The sequence below is a fragment of the Bidens hawaiensis genome, unplaced genomic scaffold, assembly GCF_021521415.1.
Source record: "Bidens hawaiensis isolate Kalapana, Puna unplaced genomic scaffold, B.hawaiensis_p1.1 tig00056207_1, whole genome shotgun sequence".
Classification (NCBI taxonomy): domain Eukaryota; kingdom Viridiplantae; phylum Streptophyta; class Magnoliopsida; order Asterales; family Asteraceae; genus Bidens; species Bidens hawaiensis.
This window is the reverse complement of record NW_027500141.1, coordinates 33,736-55,608: the sequence shown is the minus strand read 5'-3', so window position 1 is coordinate 55,608 and position 21,873 is coordinate 33,736. Positions and strand designations below refer to the sequence as shown.

The 21,873-nt window shown below is 37.9% G+C and overlaps 2 protein-coding genes and 1 pseudogene across 3 annotated transcripts; 2 read left to right on the top strand and 1 right to left on the bottom strand.

Moving 5' to 3' along the window:
- The first annotated feature begins 795 nt into the window (after positions 1-795).
- On the top strand, positions 796-4,722 carry LOC143601409 (serine/threonine-protein kinase VIK-like). The gene is made up of 11 exons (XM_077078828.1): positions 796-1,135; positions 2,608-2,682; positions 2,913-3,029; positions 3,108-3,202; positions 3,294-3,414; positions 3,491-3,570; positions 3,793-3,852; positions 3,946-4,067; positions 4,153-4,238; positions 4,333-4,448; positions 4,543-4,722. Exons 1-11 carry the CDS (start codon positions 830-832, stop codon positions 4,664-4,666), a joined length of 1,302 nt encoding a protein of 433 aa, XP_076934943.1. The 5' UTR covers positions 796-829; the 3' UTR covers positions 4,667-4,722.
- Positions 4,723-5,012: 290 nt separating this feature from the next.
- LOC143601410 (transmembrane emp24 domain-containing protein p24delta9-like) lies at positions 5,013-7,683 on the bottom strand. The gene is made up of 4 exons (XM_077078829.1): positions 7,428-7,683; positions 6,065-6,274; positions 5,353-5,429; positions 5,013-5,258 (listed from the first exon to the last, which is right to left on the bottom strand). Exons 1-4 carry the CDS (start codon positions 7,635-7,637, stop codon positions 5,114-5,116), a joined length of 642 nt encoding a protein of 213 aa, XP_076934944.1. The 5' UTR covers positions 7,638-7,683; the 3' UTR covers positions 5,013-5,113.
- A 3,690-nt stretch (positions 7,684-11,373) lies between these two features.
- On the top strand, positions 11,374-15,062 carry LOC143601408 (rhamnogalacturonan I rhamnosyltransferase 1-like; annotated as a pseudogene). The gene is made up of 7 exons (XR_013147643.1): positions 11,374-11,728; positions 12,524-12,591; positions 12,678-13,019; positions 13,136-13,425; positions 13,505-13,709; positions 13,787-13,944; positions 14,838-15,062. The product of XR_013147643.1 is annotated as a rhamnogalacturonan I rhamnosyltransferase 1-like (transcript).
- The last annotated feature ends 6,811 nt before the right edge of the window (positions 15,063-21,873 follow it).

Here is a 21,873-nt window from a genome sequence, read left to right as displayed (position 1 = left end):
AATGGATTTGCAGGTTTTGGGGTAGGTGGTAGATTTTGGGATTTTGTAAGTTATAAATTTGCAGTACAGACGAAAAGACAAAAATGCCCTCATATGCGCCTCATGTGAGGGTATTTAACTGAGTTTTTCTAACCCAGTTAGCGTAAAGGACATAACGTGTAGGAAAAAAATGTTTAAAGGACATCGCTTGCAAGGAAACTAAAAAAAGGACACGAACCGTAATTTGGCTTTTTTTAAAGGACAAAATTAGTAATTCTGTCATTATTTTTTATATAGTTATAATTATTTTTATATATCTTTTTCTATTATAGTTTTTTTATAATATAATATATATTATTTACTTATTTTTAATTATTTTTTCCTAAATTATATATATATTAATTAAAAGTATTAAATATATATTTTAAAAAATATGTAAATAACATACTCGTTTAGGCTCGCGAGCCGGTTCGAGCTCAGACTCGTTTATTAAAAGAGCTTAATTTTATACTCGGACTCGACTAAGCTCAGCTCAATCGAACTTTTTAACGAGCCAATTTCGAGTAACTCGACTCATTTACACCCTTCCGATAACGCTGTAAAAAAACATTTTAGTCATTTATCCTTTAAATATATATTATTATTATTATTCCGCGGTCTCACGCTGTATATAAACATAACGAGTATCCATCACTCAACACTGGCATAAACAAACCTTCACTTTCTATTTAATCAATACCATTTAATAACAACAATAACAATAATATTAATAACAATAATAATAATAATAATAATTTTTATAAAAGTTATAAATCAGTTACAATATCTCCGATCCAACCACACCAACTGAATGAGCGGCAGCGAAGAAGGAAGCTCCGGCCACTCCGCCGGAGATCCGCCACCGGCAGCCACCACCGGAAAGAAGAAAGACAAGGCGAAAGTAAGCCGGACGTCGTTAATCCTGTGGCACGCTCACCAGAACGATCCAACGGCTGTGAGAAAACTATTGGAGGAAGATCCGTCGTTAGTTCAAGCTAGGGATTATGATAACCGGACTCCGCTTCACGTCGCGTCACTTCTCGGATGGATCGAAGTGGCTAAGTGCTTGATTGAGTACGGTGCGGATGTTAATGCGCAGGATCGATGGAAGAATACGGTAATTGTTATTATTATTGTTGTTGTTATTATTATTATTATTATTATGTTTGAATTGTGATTAGAAGTGGTAGATGATTGATAATTGATGTAGTGTAGTTTGATTAATTGAGTATGTGAAATGTTATTGATAAATTGTTACTGATAGGTTTACCGGTAGGGCTGTAAACGAGCAGAACGTTAGGCGAACACTGTTCATGAACTGTTCGGCGGATGCTCGTTTGTTTACTAACGAATTTTTTGTTCGTTTAATTAAACGAACTAACATGAACACATGCTTAGTTTGTTTATTTACATTTGTGAACGTTCGTTTGTATATTTTTGTTTATTTGCATTTGTTTAAGCCATTAGCTGCGTGATTTTATAAAAGTTTTAGAATAATTAAACATGTAAATTTCGATTTTTTTTGTGGAGTTTTGGATGAATTATGTACTTAATGTTTTATATTTGTTTGTGTGTCATTTAAGTGTGTTCATTTATGTTTGTTCAATTCTGCTCGTTTATTTTCCTTATGTTCGTTCATTTGTGTTCGTTTAACTCATTAACTATGTAATTTTATCAATTTTTAAAGTAATTAAATATATATCTTTAGGTGTGTGCTTTGTTTTTTTGGCTTTTGGATAAATTATGTACTTATGTGTTAGTTTTTGTTCATTTAAGCGATTTCATTTATGTTTGTGTTCGTTTACATTTGTTAATATATGTCCGTTTATGTTTGTTCAATTATGCTCGTTTACATTCGTGAACTGTTTGGCTGGAAGTTCGATGAACTAAATGAACGAACACGAACATATCAAATGTGTTCGTTTACGTCCATTTATGTTCGTTAATGTGTGTCTATGTGTGTCTAGTTTGGCGTTTGTACGTCTGATATAAAAACTTAAAAGACGAACATGAACAAGGTCTTGTATGGTTTAGTTTACAGCACTTCCGGTTTTAGTTCAGCATATCCTTGTTGTTTATGCTCAATTTTATTAGAAGTTCGTAGAACAATTAATTTTTATAACATATTTACAATTTGAATTCTTGTATAGATGCATATTGCTCATAATTTCATCTACATGGCAGTATATCATATGGACAGCTTGATATTAATGCTTTTTAGGTTATTGTATTTTATATAGTTTATTCAAAAGTGGTTCCCAAGTAGGCTTGACTGACAATCATAAAAAAACATAGTTTATATAGATACAGTGCATCTGTATAAGCTGTCCACTAAAGCAAGCATTTTAAACTCATTCTGGAAGCATACATGTTGCAGCAATCTTACCTAGATTAGTAGGTTTTGCTTGAGTAATCAATCACCTATTTGTACACTTGTTTATATTCTAACATCAACAAATATATGATTATAAAATTCAATTAACATGCCTAATTGCTTTTTAATTCAAATAAAAGTAATTTTGGTAGTAAAAGATATTCATCATCTTCTTGATTCAGTCAACTCACAATACTTAATACTGTTCATGACAGCCTCTAGCTGATGCAGAAGGTGCTAGAAAGCATAACATGATTGAGTTACTAAAGACGTATGGTGGCCTGTCGTATGTAAGTTCACAACACTTTTCATGTAATATGGAATTTATTCTTGAAGCTTTATTTTGTGGTATAACTTTTTGATGCATGTTATACTTAAACAATGCATTCTTTAAATCTGTTAATATTGTATTTACCAATACACCATTCATCTTTTAAAACTTTTGTTTATGGGATCCTATGTCTTCATTAGTGATCTTTATGTGTTCTTAAGTTTCAACGTGTTGACATTTTTGGTGCAGGGACAAAATGGAAGCCATTTTGAACCAAGACCGGTGCCACCGCCCCTTTCAAATAAGTGTGACTGGGAAATCGACCCTTTAGAGCTCGACTTCGCTGGCTCCCACTTAATAGGCAAGGTATACTTGCTAAAATCTTATCTGTTTAATACCGTTAAGGAATTAGTGACTAATGACTATAACTATTTATACTAACAGGGATCTTTTGGTGAGATTGTAAAAGCTTGTTGGCGTGGTACACCTGTAGCTGTCAAACGCATACTTCCAAGTCTTTCAGATGACAAATTGGTGATGTGAGTTTTATCATATCTGGTCAACTAGTCAACTACCGTAAATTGTAAAAACAACCCTTTTATCTTATTCTTGTTTTGTTTACCAATCCAGTCAGGACTTCAGGCATGAGGTCAACTTGCTGGTCAAACTTCGCCATCCTAATATCGTGCAGTTTCTTGGAGCTGTTACTGAAAAGAAACCGTTAATGCTGATAACCGAATATCTTCGAGGGGTAAATTTTAAATAAGTACATTAATATTTACATTCATGTTATAAATTGTTATCTGAATATTAATATATTAATGCAGGGTGATCTTCATCAGTTCTTAAAGGGAAAGGGTGCGCTAAGCCCACAAACAGCTGTAAACTTTGCTTTAGACATTGCCAGGTAGTTCTTATATTATTTAGAGTTAATTACACGGATGGTCCATATGGTCTGTCCATATTACACCATCAATGTTACCTCGCTTGTGAACAGTAAGGACTATAGGTGCGATATGGTTAAATCCGAGGAACATCTGTGTAATTAACTGTCATTTATAAAATAGTAAAATACACCTTTTTTTCATTTTTATTATTTATATATTTATTTATTTATTTGTATTTTCAGAGGCATGGCTTATCTTCACAATGAGCCTAATGTCATCATTCATAGAGACCTAAAACCAAGGTTTGTCATCTTGTTTATTCGATATTTTGTATATTCACGATATAAACAAAGATTAAGGTTTTCTTTAATTTGGTTCATTTTTATATATTCTAGGAATGTTCTTTTAGTCAACTCGAATGCAGACCATTTAAAAGTTGGAGACTTTGGACTTAGCAAGCTTATTAGAGTTCAAAATTCACACGATATTTACAAAATGACCGGCGAGACTGGCAGCTGTATGCATTTTTCCATTATAATTTTAGCATTTTGTATTATTTTCTACATAATCATCTTTATAATTTTTTCTTGGTGTAATTACAGATCGTTACATGGCTCCTGAAGTCTTCAAGCACCGTAAATATGACAAAAAGGTCGATGTGTTCTCTTTCGCAATGATATTATATGAGGTAATTTCTGGTTGAATAATTTTTTTATATAAAATTATAAAGATAAAACAAATAATACTCATTTTGATGATTATTTTTTTTTACATTTTTTTAGATGATTGAAGGTGAGCCACCGTTATCGGGCCAAGAAGCTTATGAAGCAGCAAAATATGTGGCCGAAGGACACCGGCCTGTATTTAAGTCAAAAGGTTACACACCGGAACTGAAAGAGTAAGTCAACTAGTCAACTATCAGACTTAATATTTACGTAATATTAAATTATTAATAGTATGTGATTTTGATGTGTTTGAAATAAATTCGGTAGGTTAACAGAGAACTGTTGGGCAGCCGACATGAACAAGAGACCGTCTTTTTTGGAGATTTTAAAAAGGCTTGAGAAAATTAAGGAAACAATACAACCCGATCATCATTGGCATATTTTTACATGACCAATCATAGCCTGCCACTTGGCAGTCATCGATCATGTTCGACACATCATCACATCGTCCTCCTATGAACATATTCAGTTTTAGGAAAATGAGTTTCCGTCTTTTTTCTTCAGGTGTTTCAAGAAATCTTGATTCAAATAATGAAATCTTACTTTTATATCTTGTCTTTTTTTATATTTAAAAGATAATTCTGTTACTTGTTATGAGGAACGATTCAACGTTTTGTAAATGTGTACGCGTTACTTGTTATGAGGAACGATTCAGAATTTTGTAAATGTGTACGCGCTTTTGTATGTGTTGCTGCAAGATCCACACAACTAGTGATATTGCATTCATAGTTTTTACATGCAAATAAACTGCGAGTCTGCGACTTATATGAAAGTCAACTGTTGACTTTTTAGCAAGATTTTAATAAAAACCATAAAACAAAATGTCACGATTCTAGGCTTAAATGAGCTTCTTCTTTTCAAAAAATGTCTTCAAATGCCATACTTGTAAAGCGGCTACAGATACGCAAACAAACAGTGAAAGGTAACTCAACAATGCCATTCTCGAGTTTGTGTTGATGTTAAGTTGTTGCATTTCACGTTCCCTGCAGGAAGCATACAAAACACGAAATTCTGTTATTGACATGTTCGGTGTTTGACTTTTAAAAGTCAAATGATTCATGAAAATTGTTTGTTGACCTTTCTCGGAGATAAAGCATCTCTTCATGAATGTAAGTGATGGTATTTTCAAGCTTCTTTAGCTCTAATTCCATTGCCTTCAAATCAGTTAACCAAAAATAGTTTTATATTATTTCCTCTTGAACATTCAGAGATCAGTTTTAATATTGGGGTGTTAAATGAGCTGTGCTTGCGGGTTGGTGGGTTGAACCCGACATGAACCCGAAAACCTTGTCATGCACTCATAAAACACCCAATAACTTAAAAACACACTTTTTAAAAAATAAAACGAGTCAAGAACGAATCTTCCATGTCGACCTATTTAGCTACATGTGTTTGTGGGTTCGACCTAGGGGCGCATACAAGCCGAGCCAAGCTCATTCATGACCAAGCTCTATGTCTCGAGCTTGGCTCGTTTATTTACATTTATAATTAATATTTTATCTACAACATATTATATATCATTTAGTTATTTTTATCATAATTGTATATATAGTTATTATATATATTTAATATTTTAAATGAATATTTTATAATTTGTTTTTGTTATCTTCGGCTCATTAGCCCACTCGAGCTTAATAAGTGAAGCTCAGGCTTACTTATTAATCAAGCTTAAGCTCGGCTCAAGCTTTTAACGAGCCAATCTCGAGAAGCTCACAAGTGGCTTGACTTGTTTACCCCTACTTCGACCCGAAACTCGCCTAAAATCATTTTGACAAAGTAAGATGCTTACATCTACAGACCCTTTTTTAGCCACACTGGACCAATCTTTAGCAGCCAGACCAGACCTCCAATCAAAATCAACCGAAAACTTGATCGTAGGACGATGATCAAGGGCGAAAAAACAAGCTAAGTAATCCCCACCCTCAATAGCTTGAAATGAAAACTGTCCTGATTGCACATGATCAGCATAGTGATATGAATTCCCATGCACAGATGTCACCTAATAAATTCAAAAAAAGAAAAAAAAAAGAATTGAATCCAAAGTCAATCCAAAATCACTAAAGTTGGCAACTTATGGTTTAGAGACGGGTCAAGTATACACGCCGTTTGACGTCTAATCCCATATTGTTTCAAGCAACAGTCCGGATATAGTTATAATAGCCGTTTTGAATAAAAAATTTTCAAAGTTTGACTGTTTTTTGTTCAGAATGAATGTACCGTTCCGACCAATAATTTTCAAAGTTTGACTTTTTTTTTCCGGTCAAAACGGTCGTTTGAGTGTTTTGTGGACAACCATTTGATCAAAAATTTTCATTGACTATCTATGGTCAGAACAGCCATTCAGATATAGTTCAAACGGCCGTTTTGGACAAAAAATTTCAAAGTTCGGTTGTCTATGGTCAGAACGGCCGTCCGAATCTTTTTCAAACGGTTGTTCTGATAAATAACTTTCAGAGTCAGGCTTTTATGGTGTAAATGGTTGTTCGGATATAGTTTGGATGGCCTCAATGAACACCAAATCTTAAAGTATGACTGTTTATGGTCAGAACGGCTGTCCGGATCTTTTCCAAATGGCCTCCTAATCAATAATTTTCAAAGTTTGACTTTTCTTTTTGGTCAAAACGGCCATCTGAATGTTTCGTGGACAACTGTTTGATCATTTTCTTTGACTTTCTATGGTAGAACAGCCATCCGAATATACTTTAAACGACCGTTTTAAACAAAATTAATATTCAAAGTTTGGCTGTCTATGGTCAGAATGGCCGTCCGGATCTTTTTCATACGGTCGTCCAGACAAATAACTTTCAAACTCATACTTTTTTGGTCTAAACGACTGTTCGGATATAGTTAGGAGGACCTCTATGAACACCAAATTTCAAAGTTTGACTGTTTATGGTCAAAATGGCCATATGGTTCTTTTTCAAACTGCCATTCTGACCAGTAATTTTCAAAGACTGACCGTCAATGGTCAGAACAGAAGTCAAGAAGTTTAAATCTTTGATTGTCTATGGTTAGAACGGCCGTCCATGTCTTTTCAACGGCCGTTTCTGACCAACAACTTCTAACGTTGACTTTTTGGTCTTAACGACCACCTGAGTGTTTTGTACTTTTAACTTTTGTACACGACTGTTTGATGGTGTGAAATCAAATACCCGTAAAGTGAGTTTATGTGAATCCGGTAAGGGGCTTCGTTCATCGGGTTTAACGATGGAATAGTGACCAACTGTCATCGAGTTGGTTTTGATATCTTCTGATATGCATTTGGTGCGACCTGATTCTATATCGAACCGCACCGATTGCACGATGGTGGAGAGGATGGCTATGATCACAAAGGTTGAAAGCATGAGTGTTTGAAGGTTCATGGTAATTAACGTATGTGTGTTGGTTTGAGTTAACTCGTTAAGAGGCTTTAGATATATTCGATGTGTTTTAGGTAGAAGCTGCTTTCAAGCATCACAAAATGTCAGAGGCTTTATGTTGTTATTATAGTAATAGTTTATGCATGAAAGACAAATATATGTGTTTTATTTTGAGGATGCAAAATAGTGTAAGAAGTTATAAAATTAGTGTTTCAAAAAACATCAAAGATCAAATAGAGAAAATTATGAGAACACCTTTAACTACTTTATCACCTTACAAAAGTGGAAATGGCTATATTGAATATTCTAAAATATACTAAATTAGTTTAGAAACTCGTATATTACATGAATAATTGAGAAACTCGTAGATTTATATTAAACTCGTATATTACATGAATAATTAGTTACATGAATATTCTAACATATACTAATTTAGTTTAGAAACTTGTATATTACATTGAACTATAAATAAAGAAAAATGAATAATCAGTAATGTGGATTTAGAAAATGTTACAATTTTCCATGGTTATGGCTATGGTTAAGATTCGACGGAAACCTTAATTAGGGTAAAGTCAAACACATGATTTTTAATGAAAATTTTATTTATCTAAATCAAATTATTATCTAGGTGTGAAAAGTAATTTGTGCTCAAAAAATTATTTTCTAGGTGTGAAAAATTTATTTTATCTAAATCAAATTATTAGAAAGGTGAGTATCTCATTTTATTCATCTTTTACTCGTGGTTTTTATTTGTTTGTTTGAGCTTTTATTGTTCGTTTGAAAAATGCCGACTCTGTTTTCATTGAACGGGTCTAGCAGTGAGTGGTTGTCTTTTATTTTCAAGTAATGGAGCTATCAGTGACTCGTGGGATGATTAAGGAGGTGAGTACCTCATTCTAGTCACGTTTTACTCGTCATGGTTTCCATTTGTTCGTTTGAGCTTTCATTTGTTCGTTTGAAATATGTCGCTTCTGTTTTTCCATAACGGGGCTAGCAGCGAGTGGTGGTATTTTATTTTAAACTAACGGGACTACCAGGGACTCTTGGTATGATTGAGGAGGCGGGTCCCTAATTTTGTTATTGTTTTACTCATCATGGTTTTCATTTGTTCGTTGGACCTTCCATTTGTTCATTTGAAAAGTGTTGATTTTATTTTCATTGAGCATGACTAACAGCGATTGGTGGGCTTTTGTTTTCACTAAACGGGGGCTATTAGAGACTCGTGGGATGATTAAATAGGTAAGCATCACATTCTGTTCTTTTTTTACACATTGTGCTTTTCATATGTTCGTTTGGCCTTTCATTTGTTTGTTTGAAAAGCATCGCTTCTGTTTTCATAGAACGAGGCTTGCAACGACTGGTGGGCTTTTGTTTTTAATTAACAGGTCTATCTGGAACTCATAGGATGACTAAAGAGGCGAGTCCCTCATTTTAGTCTTGTTTTTACTCGTCATGGTTATCATTTGTTCGTTTGGGCTTCCATTTGTTCGTTTGAAAAATGTCACTTCTGTTTTCACTGAACAGGACTAGCAACGACTGCTGAGCTTTTATTTTCACCGAACGGGACTATTCGAGACTCTTTGGATGATTACGGAGGCGAGTCCCTCTCTTTACTCTTGTTTTACTCGTCGTGGTTTTCATTTATTCGTTGGAGTTTCCATTTGTTCGTTTGAAAAGAGTCACTTCTGTTATCACTGAATAAGACTAGCAACGACTGATGGGCTTTTGTTTACATTGAACGTGACTATCAGAGACTCATGAGGTAACTAAGGAGATGAGTGCCTCATTATAATCTTTTTTTACTCCTCGGGTTTTCATTTGTTTGTATGCCAAGTCTTTATAATGCTACATAGCAATACACTTATCATATTATTAGTGTAAAAAATTTTGTTCTCATTACTAAACTTTTCTTTCTCTAAAAAATCATTATATAATCTTTAAATATAACACATGCAGTTTTTATTTTAAATGTATTATTGATATGACACAATGTGATAGACTATTAAATTTAATACTGCCCGTAATAAAAACTTTTTAGTTATCAGATACACAAAAGCAACACTCGCATTTTACATAATTTATTAATTTGTCCTGAGAATTTGGTTCGATGGTAAAATCCTTGTTTTCCTTAGTGGAGATACATGTTTGATCTTCATTCATACCAATTTGACGAATATATGGGTGAATGAATGAATCATGACTTTTATCCTAAGTTCAAACTCGACAGGAGGGAGAGTTTACGGATTCCATCAGGTTTCCACATATCAAGGAGTACGGTCTTACGACGATCGAGAATTGACCTTGGACATAGCCCTGAACAGTTTAGGTTTACACATGAATTTTTTGGTTGTTAAAATACCATTATTTTTATTATAATAACATAATTGCAAATTTTATCATTTAAATATATGCGATTTATGGATCAGATTCTTTAAAAAGTTTAATTTAAGGCGGTGTTATTTATATAACAAAATACATTCGCTTTTTGTCATTTACACCAACTGTCACCCAAACTCAATTAAATCCAAACATGTCCAGACTTAACGGGGTCTTTATTTAACATATTTTATTTAGTTTCTTTTTATAATATTATATTTAATTTGCTTTTTAATTATAAATACTTAAATAGTATGCGTTAGATCCGTAGAAAACATTACTATAGAGGGGAGGAGGGGTAGAGGACGACCGAAATTGACTTGGGATGAGAGGATTATGCATGATTTGATAGACCTAAACCTCTCCGAGGACATGATTGAGGATAGGAATTCGTGGAGAAGTGGAATTAAAGTTAAGGATTTTTAGAGAGAATTGAATACCTTAGGGCTTAGACTTAACTTATTTAGGTCACATACCATAATGGTATTTCCCTTACATATATTATTATTATTATTATTATTATTATTAGCTTTTATATAGCTGTTAAACTGTGATCTTATTATTAATATTATTATAATTAGTAGTAGTTTTTATATAACTGTTAAACTTTGATTTCCTTTATTTTGCTTCATACACATGTACTTAGAGCCGAGGGTCTCTCTGGAAGCCACCTCTTTATTCCTTTGGATAGAGGTACGGTGTGCCTACATCCCACCCTCCCCAGACCCTACTTATAGCTTTGCTGTCGGTGGGATTTTACTGGGTATGATTGATTGATTGATTAAATAGTATGCGTAAAAAGACTTAAATGCCCTCACATGTCAAGACTTAATAGGGTTTTTGGATACCAGTTAGTCAAAATGATGAAAATCAAACAAACATATCATGTAAATGACACCAATTACAAATAAATTTTTTAAAGGATCTGATCTGTAAATTGCATATATTTATTGAACAAAATTTGTATTCTATCCATTATAAATTTATAATATACAAACTGAAATTTTTATTTGCATTAATTTGTTTTTGGACCCACCAAAAAAATAAAAACAATTGCAAATTGTACAATATTAATCCACCATCACTTTCACCACAATAGATCCCCTTTTTCCCATCAAACAAAACCAAAATCTTCACATTTCATATTTTCCTTTTCTTGATTTTAATAACCTCTCAAATCATAAAAAGTTTAAATCTTTTTACAAATTTTTAAACACCCATTTTCTACATTATCAAATTCCCATCAACATGTTATCATCATCATAAATTCATAATCTTGAAATCTTGAATACCCTCTTTCCCAATTTCTTGATCACACCCACCTCATAAAGTTTGAATCTTTTCATCAAATTCATGTATTCAATCTTTTTGCAAATTCTTGAACACCCAACTCAAGATTATTAAAATTTATATATTTTGGTTCAATTTGGTATAAGAAATTGACATAAAATGTGTTGAGAATGAGGAAGAAATGGATGTTAGATCTGATATCAGTTCCGGGCAGGGGGCAAGGGGGGTTAAATTATCCGGGCAGGTGACCCAAAGGACCAGATTAAGGGTGTGGTTTATTAGGGTTTGTTCAAGTATTTTGATTTGGACTTGTTTGGTTCAGTTTTTGACTGTTACTGAGCTTTGGCATCCGAGGTTATTTGCCGGGATCTTGAACCCGATCAATGCGTATATTCGGGGACCTCCACCGCCACCTCTGCCGCCCATAAGTGAGTGTTGTTGTATAAGGGGGTGTTTTGCCGAGCTTTTAAAAATTGTTTATTTGCTTTTTGACAGCTTTTGCTTTTTAAAAAGTAAATAAGCAATTTTTAAAAGCTCGGGCAAACACTCCTTAATTGTTGGTTGTCATTATTCATGTTTGTTCGTATGTGTATTTTAAGTTGGTTACAATGTATGTTTGTTTTAGGTAAGTAGTTGCTAAATAAATATATCCTGACACCACTGACGTGTCATATGACCCGATGGCTCGTATGATGTGACAGGCTCTGCACACCTCTATGACAAGGAGAAAATGGTCATTTTGGTTGTATGACGTTTTTTTACTGATAAAGAAATGATTGATATGATCACTGATATGGTCATACAACACGTTTGACCGTTTTTCTTCCTATCTATGGTCCCGTATGATGTGAAGGGCTATGGACACCAGAGTTGATTTGACATTATATGACCCGTATGATGTAACAGACAAGCTGGTGTTCACTTTTGTGGGTGCCGTATAATGTGACAGGCTTTGCACACCTTAGTTGAGTTGACATCATACAACATGTATGCCGTCATACGTCCCATATGATGTGACAGACACACTAGTTTTTCGGGATGGTGTTCCAATAACATGACCCCTTTAGGTAAAATGTTTTAGTTCATTGGTAGGAGTCTAGGACATAGGTATGCCACATAAATTTTCGGAATGTATATGCTACAATAATTCCTTTTATATTATTATTTGCAATTTGACCAAGGTTTAGGTGGATTTTATTTGATTTGAATACTTTGTTGTGTAGGGAACTACACGAGTAACGGGTATCTTAAAGTTTCTTGTAACGGTGGTTTAAATCAAATGAGAGCCGCGGTTCGTATCTCTTTCGTTTCCTTTCATAGTTAATCCACACTTCACATAAATCATTTTCAATCATATACTAAATGCTGCCATTTCAGATATGTGACATGGTGACAGTCGCGCGTCTTCTAAATCTCACTCTGGTCGTTCCTGAGCTCGATAAAAAATCTTTCTGGTCCGATCCTAGGTAATCACATTTGTTCTTTTAGTAATAATAACAACGTTATCGACATGTTATTTTTATTTCAGTATATTTATGTTTCGGTGTCTCGTTCAGTGATTTTGAGGACATATTTAACGTACGTCACTTCATTGATTCACTAAGAGATGAAATCCGGATTATTAGACGTTTACCCAAAAGATTTAGCAGAAAATACGGATTCCCGACTTTAGAAATGCCACCTGTCAGCTGGTCAAGTGAAAAATACTACCTTGAACAGGTATTTATCTTATATTATTATTATTATTATTCTTATTATTATTATTCTTCTTATTATTATTATTATTATTATTTTAGTTCTATTGGTTTAATATATTTATGGTTATGATATTGCAGATTTTACCACTTTTTAACAAGCATAAAGTGATACACTTTAATCGAACCGATACACGATTAGCAAACAACGGGATTCCGCCTCATTTCCAAAAGCTTAGGTGTCGTGTCAATTTCCACGCGTTAAAGTTCACACCGTCAATCGAAGCTCTCGGGAATAAATTAGTGAGTGTACTTAAAGAAAAAGGTCCATTTATGGCATTACATTTGCGATACGAAATGGACATGTTGGCGTTTTCGGGTTGTACACATGGATGCACTATTGAAGAATCCGAGGAACTTAAACGTTTGAGGTAAATCCAAATACCCGTTTGACCGGTTGACCCGTGACCACCCGGCTGGCCCGTTTTGATGACAAGTTTTATTTTTTAGATATGCATTCCCGTGGTGGAGAGATAAAGAAATAATGTCGGAAGAACGGAGATCGCAAGGTCTTTGTCCTCTGACGCCTGAAGAAGCAACGTTAATATTACAAGCGCTTGGGTTCGGTCAAGATACGCAAATATATATTGCTTCGGGTGAAATTTACGGGAGCGAAAAACGACTTGCGGTTTTGAGGAATACGTTTCCTCGGATTGTAAGTGATTGTTTTGATGTTTTTGTGGTGATTGGTGTTTTTGGAGTGAAGAGTTGACTTTTGGGCTGACTTTTTAGGTGAAGAAGGAAACGTTGTTACATCGGGAGGAATTGAGACAGTTTCAGAACCATTCGTCTCAAATGGCGGCTCTTGATTTCATGGTTTCGGTTGCTAGTAACATTTTTGTTCCGTCTTATGATGGTAACATGGCAAAGCTTGTTGAAGGTCACCGAAGGTAATTTTTTTATGTATGAGTCAGCTTTTCAAAAAGCTCATGGGTCTTTTGAAATCAGCTCGTTTGTTAAAGCCAAGCGTGAGCCAAGGTCGGCTTGACTCGCTCATGGCTCACTCATTAGCGCGTTTAAGAAAAAAAGCCCAAATGTATTATATATGTATATACATTTGTTACATAAAGACACATCTCATTTTCTAATGAGAAAAAATAAAGCAAAAATATATTGAGAGTTCTTGGCTTGTTTAAAATTAAAGCCCAAAACTTTAATACATATGATTATATATAAGTTTTAAGCCAAAGTAATTATCCGGTATTTTAATATATAAATTATGAATATTTAGTTTATAAATTCTGCATTATATGCATGTTACAAATATTATTACTAGTTTTAATGCATATCAATATGTGTAAAAATTACAAAACTTTAAATATTCTTTTCTAAGGTACACGAGCTGGCTCAACAAGCCATGAGCTAGCTCGAGCTTTTGATGAGTCGAGAGCTCGAACCCAACGTCCTAGCTCGTTAAGATAAACGGACTCAAAGTATTGGCTCGTTAAGATAAACGAGTCGAGTTGGCTCCGCTCTGTTTCTAAAGGAACCGAGCTCAAGCCCACCCGGGCTCGGCTCGGCTCGTTTACAGCCCTAGAACCCATACACAGATGGGTAATTTGGTCTTTTACTAGGAAAATAAAAGGATGAATTTAAAGCTTGAAACTACTGCTAAACATCTCAAGTAAAACTTAACGTAAGAACGGTTGCTGGAAATTCGACCCATTTACTTATGTATGGTTCGATTTGGTTTGTGTTTTAACTCAAACGGGTCAAAATAAAAGCGTTGACCAAAAGAATGAGTCAAACTGGTTGAAAACTCGTTTGTAATATTGTAATGCAGGTACCACGGGTTCAAGAAAACCGTCCAACTAAACAGGAAAAAACTTGTAGAATTGATAGACTTGCACCAAAACGGGACTCTATCGTGGGACGAGTTTTCAGACGCGGTTAAATCATCACACGAAGAGCGAATGGGCCGACCGAAACATCGTACAATAATTAAAGAAAAACCTAAAGAAGAAGACTACTTTTATGCTAACCCTGAAGAATGCTTTTTATGAAAGCCAATTTTCATAGTTGTTTATATATGATGAGTGCAACAAGGAAGCATTTGTCTCTATGGCATAAAGATTTGTTCTTTTTTTTTTTTTTTTTAATATTTTGAATATAATTACTCAATAGTTATAAGAATGCTAATTTTCTTTGATAATTTGGCAAGATTGTTCATGCAAGTTTTGGCCCAAAGTCATTTAACTCAAGTGTATTCTGACACAAACCCAATGCGACTCGAATCCGTTTTGACTGGTAGGGCTGGCTCTAGGGAAGTAAACTCAAGCTAGCACTTTAAGCCCCCATTATAATAAGGTCTCAAATTTTTAGTCGGTAATATAAAGGCAATGAATAAGTGTCCAAGTTAGACAAAAAAATAAACTAAATGATGAGAATTACCTTTAAGTTATATGAGACAAACATATTCGTGGTTAATTGTACAATTCGAAAAAGGCCCCCTATTCTTTTTTTATTTAAGGGCTTCAAAAGGGTTGGGCTGACTCTGCTGACTGAAACCCAACTCATCCTAACTCGCTTGTCTTGCCGGATCATATCTTCACATACTTTCCAAATTCATGGCGTTTGGTTATTTCACTTATCCTACCATCACAACTTGTAATTCCGTTATCGGGTCTTAGACATTCCGTTAAAACTAAAAATATCTTATAATAACTTCAACTTTTACAAAATATATATATGCATATATATTCTTTAATATTAAAAATCTAAATTAGTATCCAATTTCCTCCAAATTGCCTAGATCACCCCAATAAAAACCACTAGAAAACTAACCCCATGATAATCATATTTCTTTTTTATGTTTATATAAGAGTCTTTTTAGAAGGACTATAAAAATAACAAAGTAAAAGATGGAGGGTGATTGTGAAAATTTGCATATTACAGATTTAGTTTTTGCATCATATATATAACTCTCATTCTCATTCTCATTCTCATTCTCATTCTCATTCTCATTCTCATTCTCATTCATTTTCATTCGTTCATAAAAGTTTTAGTTAATTCAATTCATACTCTCTTGTCTTCATCAATCAATCCATCAAGAACCCTACATTTGTGCACGTTTTCATTCTGAAAACAAAGTTTGATCATATGTTTAACCTATCTCCTTCTTCAAGTGATGAAGAATTTGAAGAGAGTTCAAAGAATATAATCGCAATATTCAGGAAGGTACATAAAATGAAAGAAACTGATCATGATTATGAATTTATGATCATGGGGTCACATTGGATACTGAAGAGGTAGGTCCCAGCAGAGCCCAGTTGGACCCGCAAGACTCACCTTGAAAAGGGACGTCTGCGCAGAAACCAACTGGATCCGCAGGACCAACCATGCTCAGAGACGTGACGTCCTTACGCGCAGTACGCAAGCTGTTCCCGCAGGAAATGCCTCCCAATGGTGAAGGACTCCGCCTGTTCCCGCAGCTTCGGATACAAGCCATCAGGGAAGGCCACCCGCGCAGCAAGGCACTTAGCTCTCAATCACTCAGTGTCACCTGAAGGAATGAGCAAAGCCGGGAACAATCCCGCACAAGGGCGGGAGGGGGAATACTCCCGGCCAAATAAGCCAGTCCGTACGATACGGGAAGATCTTCTGTACTGTACCTGACGAGGTATGGGCAAAAGATCTGACTAAAGATACGACAGCTTATTGACAACAGTATGGCGAGCAGCATGCTCCTGTACTGTATGTCACTATTAGCCGCTGCCTACTCACCAACTACTGTCATACCACGTGCATAGCCGGCAGTTGGTGGAAAAGGAATAGTACACAGCAGGCCTGGTCACTATCAGCCGCTGCCTACCCACCAACTACCAGCAGGGCACGTGCGTAGGCCACTGTTGGTGGAACAGGAATACTGTTGCAGCCGGCCACACCTCCTTGGAAACCTACCTTCGGCTATAAATACCACAAATGGTATGACCATCTCATCTTAACATATCTTATCATATTATACCTGATATCTGCTCTAGCAATCTCTTAATATACATTTATATTTAAAGAGCAATCTAGTCTGATTCTCACGCCGGAGGGTGGTCACAAGGAGGAACCCCCCCCCCTTCTCAGTGACAAGCTCACGGTGTCTGTTTTGCAGGTTATCAGAAGAACCATCTTCTCCACGTCTAACCCCTCGTGGGAAACATCTATCTAACCCCCAGGTTACCCGTAATCTGCCCGGGGTCCGGTTAGTGTTTCTTCATTGGCGCCATCCGTGCATAAAGCTAGAACTTCACTTCTTTTCAGTTTTTTCAAACTACTGGAAAGATGGTTAAAGAAACTCCGGTAACCACAACTCCAGCTACTGGGGGGAACACCGGTTACACAGTCTTTACAAACACTACCCCGGTTACCCAAGCCGGGGCAAGTGAAGTAAATTTTACGAACACTACCCCAGCTGGGGCAAGTGCAGTAAATAATCGCTCACTGGGATTCACCGATACCCAGTTAGAGAAACGAACAAGACTCCCCCGCCAAACACTCGATGAAGTTAAGGCATGGGCGGAGGCACGTCAGAAGGAATTCCAAGCTGAGTTGGACGAACGCTTGCGTTCCGTCCAACAGGCTGACGAATTCGAAGAATACTTGGACGATGACTCGGAGGAATCCGACTCCGACGCGAACCCTCGCCATAGGGCAAAAGGGAAGCGTAAGGAAATGGACTCCCAACCGAGAAGGCATTTTGGAGAAGCCTTCAAACCAAAAAACACATGTGGAAGTCCACGTGACTTCTCCAAAACATTCAGACCAAATGTTGCAAATGCAGGAACGTCCAAATTTGCAAGGGACATTGCAGAAGCAATTGCCCCAAAAAGTGCCAAACAAATGTCCAGCATAGGCACATATGATGGTATATCCGACCCAGATGATCATTTGAACAGATTCATAGCGGGGGCAACCGTCAGTAGTTGGACGGAACCCACGTGGTGTTACATGTTCCAAATGACGCTTGTCGGGGCTGCTAGAGCGTGGTTCGATCGTCTACCGGTCAACCACATCTACGACTGGGCTGACTTCCAACAGAAGTTTAGCCAACACTTCAGCCAACAACGAAAGTATATCGAGGAGCAATGGACAATCCTCAAATGCATTCGAGAGGAAGATGAATCTTTGCTAGACTTCATCACTCGCTTCAACTCGAAGAAGCTAAGTCTGGGTAACATTAGCGAAGATCTTGTTCGCGCTGCTTTTATTCAGGGCGCGAACGACCCAGAGCTCATCCGCACCTTAACGGGTAAAGATGGCATGCCATCCACATGGGATGCCATCATGACAGCAGCTAAACGCTTTGCGGAAACGGAGAAGCAGCTGGGTAGAGATCTCCCACAGAGCACAAACCTCTACACCCAGAAAACAAGAGAAGACAACGTCCTTACCGCCCGATTAAACAAAAAGCGGAAGCTAGGCATTTAGCAGTCAAGGGTAAACTTTGACACCTCATCCGGCTTGCAACATCGGTTAGGCGGAAGGGATAACGTACAGTCAAACAAGAACTCCAGATGGACGCCGCTCACCAAAAGCGTCACCGAGATATTCGCTACTGAGGAGCTCCCATGGCCAAAGCCTCAAATAATCCGACATCGTCACAATGCTGATCGGAGCAAATACTGTGACTTTCACAGGACAAAAGGCCACAACACCGAAGAATGCATAGACGTAAAGGACATGGTCGAAGCATTTGTCAGAGATGGGACGCTCGCGCACCTCGTGGCGCAATGAACGCTGAGCAGGCTGATGCGTGTAGAACCCCAGCTGGGGAAAACACGAATAAAATTCCAGCTTCAATGCGGAGACTACATGCTGCGTAAAGAACGAGATCCCGAACCAGGTGCGTATCGGCTCGATAGCACTCCCATCCCAACAACATGGAAAGGAGCTCAATTACACAGTTTGCATGTAGATCAATTCCAAATTTGTAAAGAAAAGGCCAAGAGCCACTTCTAATGGAAATGATTCTCCTTAGAACATCGACGCTGATGATTTTACATTTATACTTTAACTATCAACACTGATGCCGGTTTTCACCGCATACATAAGTGTGAAAGTCGTTGCATGGGGAAGGCGGCAAAACCCGCATAAACCCAAAAAACGGCAAACCTTCACGCAGGTCAGTTGAAGGGGAAGAGTTCAGTCATCCTCCTAAATGAAAGTGCCGGTCTATCCGCATGAATCATGAGAGGAAACTGAACACTAACCTATTAACAACCGCGCGTCGAACGGTTAATTTATTCAACACGGATATGCCGGTCTTCACCGCATAATTACGTGGAAAGTCGTTGCGTGGGGAAGGCGGCAAAACCCGCATAAACCCAAAAAACGGCAAACCTTCACCCAGGTCAGTTGAAGGGAAAAAGTTCAGTCATCCTACTAAATGAAAGTGCCGGTCTATCCGCATGAATCATGAGAGGAAACTGAACACTAACCTATTGACAACCGCGCGTCGAACGGTTCAAAACAGAATTTCTAACAAAAGGATGAGGAAAACCTACACGCAGGTCAGATATAGGTAAAGTTTTGCCATCCTACTAAGTGCAAGTGACAGTCCTACCCGCACAATCACGAAGGAGGAAGCAAAACTTCAACCTATTATCTACCACGTTCAAAGGTTAACTTATCCTAAACACTTAGAAATTTCAAAAAAAAGATGAGGAAAACCTACACGCAGGTCAGATATAGGTAAAGTTTTGCCATCCTACTAAGTGCAAGTGACGGTCCTACCCGCACAATCACGAAAGAGGAAGCAAAACTTCACACCTATTATCTACCACGTTCAAAGGTTAACTTATCCTCAAAAAGGATGAGGAAAACCTACACGCAGGTCAGATATAGGTAAAGTTTAGCCATCCTACTAAGTGCAAGTGACGGTCCTACCCGCACAATCACGAAAGAGGAAGCAAAACTTCAACCCATTATCTACCACGTTCAAAGGTTAACTTATTTTACACTTGGAAAATTGCTAATTTAAACTAAAGTATGCAAGTCATAACGTTTATAAAGCAAGGAATCCAGAGAAATTAGCGGTCTTACCCGCACAAAGATTTATATTTCATAATGATTCATTACAAGAATGGCCGGGTAACTACCCGCCTACAAGAAAATAAATCTATACAGGCTAAATCTATCCTAGCAGTGGGAAGGGATCTTCAGGATCAGGCTTCTGGGCCACTTCCACTTGGACCAGCACCGTCAGTAGAGCGTGGCAGTTCAAGGAAAGCTTTAAGGATAGCTAGCCCATCATCAGCAGCAGCAACTTGGTTCACCTTCTCCACCACCGGATGCGGGAAGGCGGCATACTGATTCACTGCATGGTCGTAAACAGCTTCAGTATCAACATTGTACAAAGGGAAGTTGGAAGGCGGGATGCCTTTCTCAACGAACCCTAGACCAAGCAGGAAGCCGGCCTTTTCCCCATCCTCGTGAGAAGCGTTGAGGGCTGCGCTCATAGCATCATCATAAGAGGTCTCAGCAAAGACCCGATGCACAACCTACAAGAAAATATACAAGTATCAAAACCTTTTCTATCTACAAAGGAAAGCGTAAAGAAATGAAAAGCATACCTGAGACAACGCTTCTCGAAGAAGCCATTCCTTGGCAACCAGAGCTTCTTGGAGGGCAGCTTGAGCTTCGTTACGGGCGCGTTCGGCTTCACTCTTGTTGAGGTTGGCAAGCAACACTTCTTTAGCCGCAGCCTCTTCGACGCCCTTTAGCTTCCGCTCAGTATGGTCAAGCACCCCCCTCTGGTCCAAGATCTCCTGGAGCTTTTTGGCGTCTTCCATCGCCAAGGCATCATGAGCCTGCTGGAGAGCCTCTAATTTGGCTTTAAGCTCTTCATTCTCCACGCGTAGAGGCTCAGCAACAGCTTCAGCCTTGGTGGCCCTCTCGGTTGCGTTCCTTGCAGTTTCCTTAGCCAGCCGAAGCTGTTCATTAACAGCTTGGGCAGCCTTGGAACGGGCCTCGAGCCGGGCCTGAACTTCAACCTCGAGGGCCTTGAAGGCCTTCTCCTTTTCCGCAGCCACTGCGGAAAGCCTTTGGTTCTCCTCCCGGACAGCCCGCGCTTGAGCCACTTCTTTAATGCGAGCTGCTTTTAACTTGTCGTTTTCACGACAAAGCAGCTCGACGCGCGGCTGCATCCGGGCCAGGAGAACCCGAAGCTCATTGGTTAGCCTACCCTCCTGGTAGCTAGCCATGGCTTCCCCTAACGCACCACTGGGAGCAGCGTGACGAGCCCACTCCACGCACTCCACAGGGGTGCGAAGGGTTGTTCCTCGGCGAATGTTCCATCGTGGAACATACACTTCATTGGAATCCGACACTGCAAAAAACATAAAGCAGTTAGGAAAAGATGATAAAAAAATATATAAAATGGGCCAAAAGAACCCTACGCACCTGTAGGGTCAATAACAGGCCGATAGCCGCCAAACCCATCACCTGAACCCAACGGAAATCCATCCAAGAGGTCAGGCAGATGGGAAGGAGGCAGAGGTTGGCGATAAGCCCCATGCATACCTAAAGGTTCGGCCGTCGTTGCCGATGACGGAGGCATGGTAGAAGCCGCCGCGGTCGCCGCCGCGGAATCCGCAGCAAAAGTAACCGCCGGCTCGGTGAAAGATGCTGTAAAAATAGCACTCACAGCCGGCGGTGACGTCATCACAGCTGGAACAGTCGGCTCAAAGGAGTGAGCAACTGAACCAGCGGAAGCAGGCGCAGGCGCCTGGGTCGTCGCCTCAGGTAGGCTGACCAAGCCTACCGTCATTGGCGGAGAGGTACTCCTCTGCGCTCCACCCTGGAATGCGTCAACATCCACGCCTGCACAA

What these genes read in the sequence shown, in the direction of transcription:
- LOC143601409 (XM_077078828.1), top strand. Translation starts at nt 830, where the DNA reads ATGAGCGGCAGCGAAGAAGGAAGCTCCGGCCACTCCGCCGGAGATCCG. An exon ending in TCAGATGACAAATTGGTGAT is followed by an intron (nt 3,203 to 3,293) that starts GTGAGTTTTATC and finishes TTACCAATCCAG; the next exon opens with TCAGGACTTCAGGCATGAGG. An exon ending in TACACACCGGAACTGAAAGA is followed by an intron (nt 4,449 to 4,542) that starts GTAAGTCAACTA and finishes TAAATTCGGTAG; the next exon opens with GTTAACAGAGAACTGTTGGG.
- LOC143601410 (XM_077078829.1), bottom strand. Translation starts at nt 7,637, where the DNA reads ATGAACCTTCAAACACTCATGCTTTCAACCTTTGTGATCATAGCCATC. An exon ending in CACATAAACTCACTTTACGG is followed by an intron (nt 6,275 to 7,427) that starts GTATTTGATTTC and finishes TGAATTTATTAG; the next exon opens with GTGACATCTGTGCATGGGAA. An exon ending in ATGCTTTATCTCCGAGAAAG is followed by an intron (nt 5,259 to 5,352) that starts GTCAACAAACAA and finishes TGCTTCCTGCAG; the next exon opens with GGAACGTGAAATGCAACAAC.